Here is a 6,634-nt window from a genome sequence, read left to right as displayed (position 1 = left end):
AACATACAAGCAATACACCACTGAAAGTATCTGCAAACTCTGTTAATGGTCGATCAATAGGTCTGATAAGAGCATCACTCATCATAAACTGTATCACCTTCAGTAATTTGTCATGGTCCTTTCTCTGTGTAATGCCAAGTTTGGGTGCACATCATGCTGTTCATAATTGTTGGCCATAGGAGTGGACTTTCTCCATGGGTCTTTTTTCTTCAAATACAGCATGTAGCATATTCAAACCAATATCAAGTCATACCACACTGAGCTCTTTATTACCAGAGATTTTTGGACAGAAGCACATATTCTAGATTTTCTGAATCAACAGGCAGATGGTAGCCCCCTTTTTTTTTTCAGTATTTTTTCCAACTTGTACATTTTAGATTTACATAACTTGGTTTCACACATCTGAAGAAGAAACACTGACATAAATCTATCTTTGATGCATTTACAAATATTTTTCTTTTTTCCCTGACATGTCTCTGTCTAGAATTCTGCCAGAAAGCAGGAACTTTAACTTTCTCTTCTGTTGATGTAAATACCTTTTAACCTTGTGCAGAGAATGGCATGACTCGTCACTTTCTCACGAGGATGTTGGACCCATTCACTCCAGCACTGAAACGCATTGGGTTTCCATCGGCCAAGGTAAGCAGCTCTGACATTTTCCCGCTATAAACTGTGTTGCTGTGCATATCACTGAAATACATGATCATTGTGACTCCAGGCTAGTTGAATTTTTTTCTTATTGTTTTCAATTTGGTTCACTGGAACAATGAAGGTCAGCTGCACCCGGCTCTTAGTTTGACTTCACGTTTTATTAGTCATTATTTTTGCAAAGGCCTTAATTCCCCTCTAAAACATTTTAATTAAAACAGCAATTTCTCAGTGTTGCACTTCGTGAGCAGATTTTGCAGCAACTTCAAAGAGACGCAGATGTTTACTGAATTTGGTGTGGTGATATTTGAGGCTGCCTACTGGCAAAGAAAAATTCATAAACATCTCTAAGAAACTTTGCTGTGGTAATGACAATATTTCCTTCTTATATTTTAGCAAGTCTAATATTTCCCAATCTCGGCAGGCATATTTCATAGACACAGACATAAGCATTGTTATCTACTCACAGTCTGAGCCATGTCAGATACACTGCTATGGGGTAAATACCTCTCAATGGTGATACCTCAGACTTTGGCAAAGGATACAAGAGGGCATGGATTAGTTTGCTGTGTTTGGGTCATCTTACACAGTATCAGTAGACTGGGAATAAGGAAACAGAAGTTCAATTTCTGCTCAATTTTCCATAGCCCTCCAATGTGATTTTGAGTGGCCATTTAGCTTTGTATGCCTCAGTTCCTACTGGTAAAGGGATGATAACATATCCTGGCTTTTAATCAGCTTATCTCCTGGTGGCAGGGTCTGTCTCCTAGTCCACAAAGGGCTTCCTAGCTCTAGAGGGTCCCGGGGTTTTTAAAATGCTGTTCTAGTAAACATAAGAAAAGCTAAGGATTTATTTTGATTTATAATGATTTTTAAAAATTTTATTTATTTATATATTCTCTTTACTTGTGGTGGGTGAGCCTGGAGCTGGTCTGATGATCTCATTTTGGGAGCACACCTATCTGTGGGTAACCAGACAGGCAGTGGTCCTCTCCGAACTGAGATGATGGGACTAGGGATACATGGCCATGGCAGACCATAACTAAAACATAGACATGGGTCCAGGTATCTTCTGTGGTTTAGGCAGGTGGCTGTGGCCAGAAAATACGTGGCCTGTCCAGCTGGGCCACCAGTGAGGCTGGTCTCCATGTGCTAGGACCTACAACTGGTGGTGAGGCTCATGCTTCTGTTTAGTCTTTCCATGCACAGAAGAAAAACAAGCTTCTTCCCTGGACGCTTTTCACTCTCATATCTTTTGTAAGGGGAAATAATGAAAGTACTTGGAAACAACATACTCATTTCCACTGTGAGCATCAGGCAAGGCCCAGCACGGAAAGACGGCATGGAGTATGGCGTAACACGTCATGTAGCTGCTTTAATATACAGTGTAATTACAGTGACAAATTTCTGCCTCTTGAAGCATCAAGGATTGAAGTGGTTGCCCTGAAGGAGAAAGAAAATTAGTGGGAGAATTTTGACCAACTCTAGGTCGGGAAGTGCAGCACTTCCTCTGCATTGGATTAAAAGTGATCAGCATGGCCAAAGGGGTCCTGTGAGAGACAGGTAAGCAGGCTGAAAGGAAATTGGAAATATTAAAGAAACAAAGCTGGACTGGACAGAACAAGTTTTACAATTCCCTATTCCTCTTTGATTTGGTAGCATTAGGCATACTGAAGGGTAGATTGCGCAGACTTGTGCGTGACAGCAAGATACTTTTCCACATGAATAAACCCCCTGAAATTAATTGGTCTGCTCACAAAAGTGCCTGGGAATGTGAACTAGGCTTGCACATTTCAGCCCTCAGATTTGATCTTCAGCAATGCAAGGGCCAGGCTGCATGGTGAACAGCAACAGCTTAGCTAGAAATGTGAATTCAAACCGCTCGCAGTGAGTAGATCAATGTCTCTGTGGACGCATTCTTGCTGAAGAGCATCTCATCTCAGCTGAGTTCACCTTAGTAAGAAACCGATTAAAATTAAACTGAAAGAAACTATTCCTGAAACGAGAGCAGGGCTCAGGCGCAGTTTGCTTACCACAAACTGTTGTGCGCTTGCTGTGCCATGGAATTGCACACATGTATGCTTTTAGCTGGTGACAAATGCTCTCAATGAGAATTAGCCTGGCCTGCAACGAGGGAAGCTTAAATTTAGGTTGTTCTCCTGCATGTGCTGTGGGATAAGAGCACACAGCCAAGCAGCCCCTTGCGTGTGGGTGTGCCTGAGCGTTCGAGGTGTCCACAGAGGCATTCGTTTAAGCTGAAATGCCTGTTCACCAATTGCAAATGGGCTTGTAAAAAAACCAAACCGTATGTAAAAGCCTGCTGGCATGTTGGTCTGGAAAGAAATAGCTTTGTTGTTGTTTCAAAGAATTAGCGAGCCAACAACACAAAGCTTTGGAGTTGGTTACTGGGTTTTTACTGCAGTCTCTACGAGCTATACAAAGTCTGAAGACATTGTATGTACAGTACATCTTTAATAAGAAGGGAGCTCACAGTCTACCAAACTTGGCCAAATAAACTTTTAATACATACTGTACTTCACTCAGTAGTTGTCCATCTCTTCTTCATGGAATATCTAACAGCTCTAAAAATATTTTCTTGGAAGAGGATAGAATTATCATTGTTATATATCAATCAAGTATGGTTAATGAAGCAAAGCCAGCATGCTAGTATTGCACAAGGGGAAAAGCCTCCAGAACACAAAGTGGAACAACAAACACCCTCGAAATTCTGCCGAAGGGAACAGGAAGCTCTGGACGCCGCATCAGTAGGATTTGTGTAGCTCTTAGGCGTCCTTGTACCGAAGCAGGTTTGCTTTGCCTCTTCACTGCCACATTTCTCTCTGAAACAGGTAGGGATCTTCCAGACCATTACAAAAAAAAAAAAAAAAAATTACAGCAGCTGCAGCAAAGTGTGGTACTATTCAATTTCTTGAAGAGTGAGGCTTTTATTTCAAAATATCATATATTAATATATATATATTTCTATATATATATACTTTACTGATATAAAGTAAATTGTAGATCCAAACTTATACTGTTGTTTGTACTTCGCAATCTCGGAAGCTTTACCAAAGGAACCATTTTCTTCATTTTTATTTTCAGCTGTCAAAAATCAGGGGCATTATTTCCACTGAATATTTTCTTTCACACAGTAAAGCCAGCGTTGTTTTCTGGTAAACAGTCAAAGTGCAAATAAGAAATCCATTTGGCTTGTAAATGCTGAGATGGTTTTAAACTTTCAATACTTTGTCCTCATAAATCAGCAGGGCTTTCACTGTCTCCATGCAGACGGTGCTCTGTTAGGTCCTCGGGTGGATCTGCAGTAAGAAAGTGCGAAAGAGTCAGCTATATAAAATATGTTATGAGAGGAAAGAAAGACCCAGGCTTCATGGCACTTTGCCCCTGCTCATGATATAGCTGAGTTTAAATCGCAATATTTTGGGGGGGATTCTTGTCTCTTGGGGCTGCAGGGATTTAAGGATGGGCAAGAGGTAGACCCTGAGCGAGCTCCTGCCTGTGCCTTGGGAGATGCTGGATGTGAGTCCATCACCTGGGCTGGCGGTGCAGGAGATGCCAGGACAGCTTTGGGCACGGGGCCATGCTCACCCCAGCCTTCCACCTTCCCCTTCCCAGAGCGATGCTAGTAGCTTCTGTCGGACGAGGACACGCAGGTGGATCCATCTTTCAGGTTCATTTGGACCCCCCCCAACTCACTTACCCAAAGAGGGACAGGATAGGAGCCACTAGCTATATAACAGACTGGGAAGTCTGACCGACTTCATCTGCTCACCCCGGGTGAGATAACACAGCCTGCAACAGACCATAAAACCATCGTTCTTTATGACTAACACCACAATTGATCTGAGTGAGTGCACTAATGGCTTGAAGGGGAAACACCACCGCCCAGAGGTTTTTTTAGGATGCTGAAATAAGAACGACCGACCAGAAGCAAAAATAGCTCTCTCAAGGCAAGGCTTTTGTTTCTTTCCCTCACTGATACACGCAGATGAATGGCACAAGGGGTCCAACCCTTTGCTAGACGACTAGGTCAGCAATGAAACTCAAATTGACTTGAATACGAGCAGGCTTGGGCATTAAATCAGGGCTACAAATTATTAGCTAAGCACTAGGTGATATGATGAAATGCAGCGGTAAGTCTTATAGCAAGAGATATTTACTATCTTGTGCTCTACTGCTTTGAACTGACCTCTTAATTGCAGTGACTGTTATCACAAAAATAGAGGGGTTTCTTCACTGCTCTAAAGAAAAACTTAATCAGGAAATCATCTGACATATTAACCTAGTTGGACAGCTTAAAAAAAAGAAAATAAAACTCTGCATTCATTTATCATTTCCTTCCTTCTCCCAGTTCCCATTTTCTACTCTCCTGGTTTGCCACTGACGAGTGACCCTGCTGGGTTTTTCTCTCTTGAGGATGAATACACCCCTTTCTCATTTGTACACTTCCTCAAGAATTTGTGAGGTTGGTGTAGGAGCAGGGAATGACAAGGGACTCTGGGCACCTCAGGTGTTATTTGCTGCAGCGTGAGATGAGCAGTGGCTGCTAAGAAATGTGATGCTCGGGCCACTTGGGGCACCGTAAAATGGCCTGCATTTCTCTGACGGCAAAATGTGTGGTAAACCAAGAGTTACTTTGGAAACTGGGGAGTGGGTGGGCTGTAATGGAGGACACAGGCTGTGAAGCTGGAGAGATGCTTCGAGCTGTTCTGCCAGTCCCCAGGTGCTCAATGCTTTAATTTCCATCCTTCACAGTATCAGCAGAAAACCAGCTTGTTGAAGTATTCAGAGGGCTAGCACATGAAAGCCAGGTGTTATTAGTGTGGATTACAAAAAAAGGGCATTTTGCAGTGCGGTGTGTACATGAGCCCGGGCAGAAAGCCCTGGGGAAGAGCACTGTGCTCCTCAAGGGCCCTGCAAACGGTGCACAGAAAGTCGTGCGTGGAAAGACAATCCAATGCCAAGAGCTTGTGAGTGACTCCCTCACTCGGATGGGAAGTGATAAAGCCATGTTTTTCAGCAGTTCTGGTTCTTACAGGCATTTATGTGCCCTTGTGGGCACCATCTCCCAGCATCCAGACTGAGACCGGGCTCTTGCATTTCCCCTGGTGCTGGCTGCTCTGCTAAGATGTGGTGATGTGATCTCCAGCCAGGTCCTGGTACAGCTCCAAGAGCCCCACATTTTTAAGGAAAGCATTGAAATTTATGTTCTTAAAAAAAAAAAAGGAGTGAATAGGGTTTTAAAAAAGCATTAAAACTGCTTAAAAAATTGAATTACAAAATGATTTCTGTCCAGTGTTTGTCACTTGCTCTGATCATAAATAGAAAACAAATCGATTTACAGGGGCTGTGAGCTTTATATCTTTGGCTTTAGCAAAGTAATTAGTGAGCTATGCTAAAGGACTAAACACAGGAATAAATGCGTGAAAAGGAAGGAATGGAGGATGTGCTGGCAAAGCCTTCACTGGATCTGTTGTCCACCTTCTTCTGACACTAATCAGTATTAATCACATCTAAGAACGAACCATGAAGTAATACACTACACTGCAAAACTACATATATATGTATTCGCATATAAATGTATACACACATACACACATGCTTATATGTGATTTACTGTGGGCCTTGAAGAATACACTAATAGGTATTTTAATCCTGCGAGTCATAAATGAGAATGTTTGCCTTGTCAGGACAGCAGCTGCCTAACGTAAATGTATTTAGTGTAAGGAAAAGCCTTCATTAAAACAGTTTACAGTTTACAGCCTATGGTGACTTGCTCTAGCTTTTTGGCTAATCACCACAGATATATCTAGTATGTTGACTGATTTCTCTCGTTTCTTCTGCTTTCTTAACTTCCTTAACTACATAAATTAGACACACATGGCCCAATCTTGCAGCCTGGATTGGGGTCAGTACAGATTATAGTGTAATCTCTTTCTCTGATGCCATCTGAAATGACAAAACAAAG

At 42.2% G+C, this 6,634-nt stretch overlaps 1 protein-coding gene across 1 annotated transcript in view; it reads right to left on the bottom strand.

Moving 5' to 3' along the window:
* Nucleotides 1-242: 242 nt before the first annotated feature.
* TAFA1 (TAFA chemokine like family member 1) overlaps nt 243-6,634 on the bottom strand; it is a 237,937-nt gene continuing 231,545 nt past the window's right edge. Inside the window, exon 5 of the mRNA XM_052778713.1 lies at nt 243-3,965. Within this exon, the coding sequence (XP_052634673.1) occupies nt 3,948-3,965 (18 nt within the window). The 3' untranslated portion in view covers nt 243-3,947. The remainder of the gene's footprint in view (nt 3,966-6,634) is intronic.

Source organism: Harpia harpyja, chromosome Z (assembly GCF_026419915.1).
Source record: "Harpia harpyja isolate bHarHar1 chromosome Z, bHarHar1 primary haplotype, whole genome shotgun sequence".
Classification (NCBI taxonomy): domain Eukaryota; kingdom Metazoa; phylum Chordata; class Aves; order Accipitriformes; family Accipitridae; genus Harpia; species Harpia harpyja.
The sequence above is the reverse complement of the archived record's forward strand: the minus strand, read 5'-3'. Positions and strand labels throughout refer to the sequence as shown.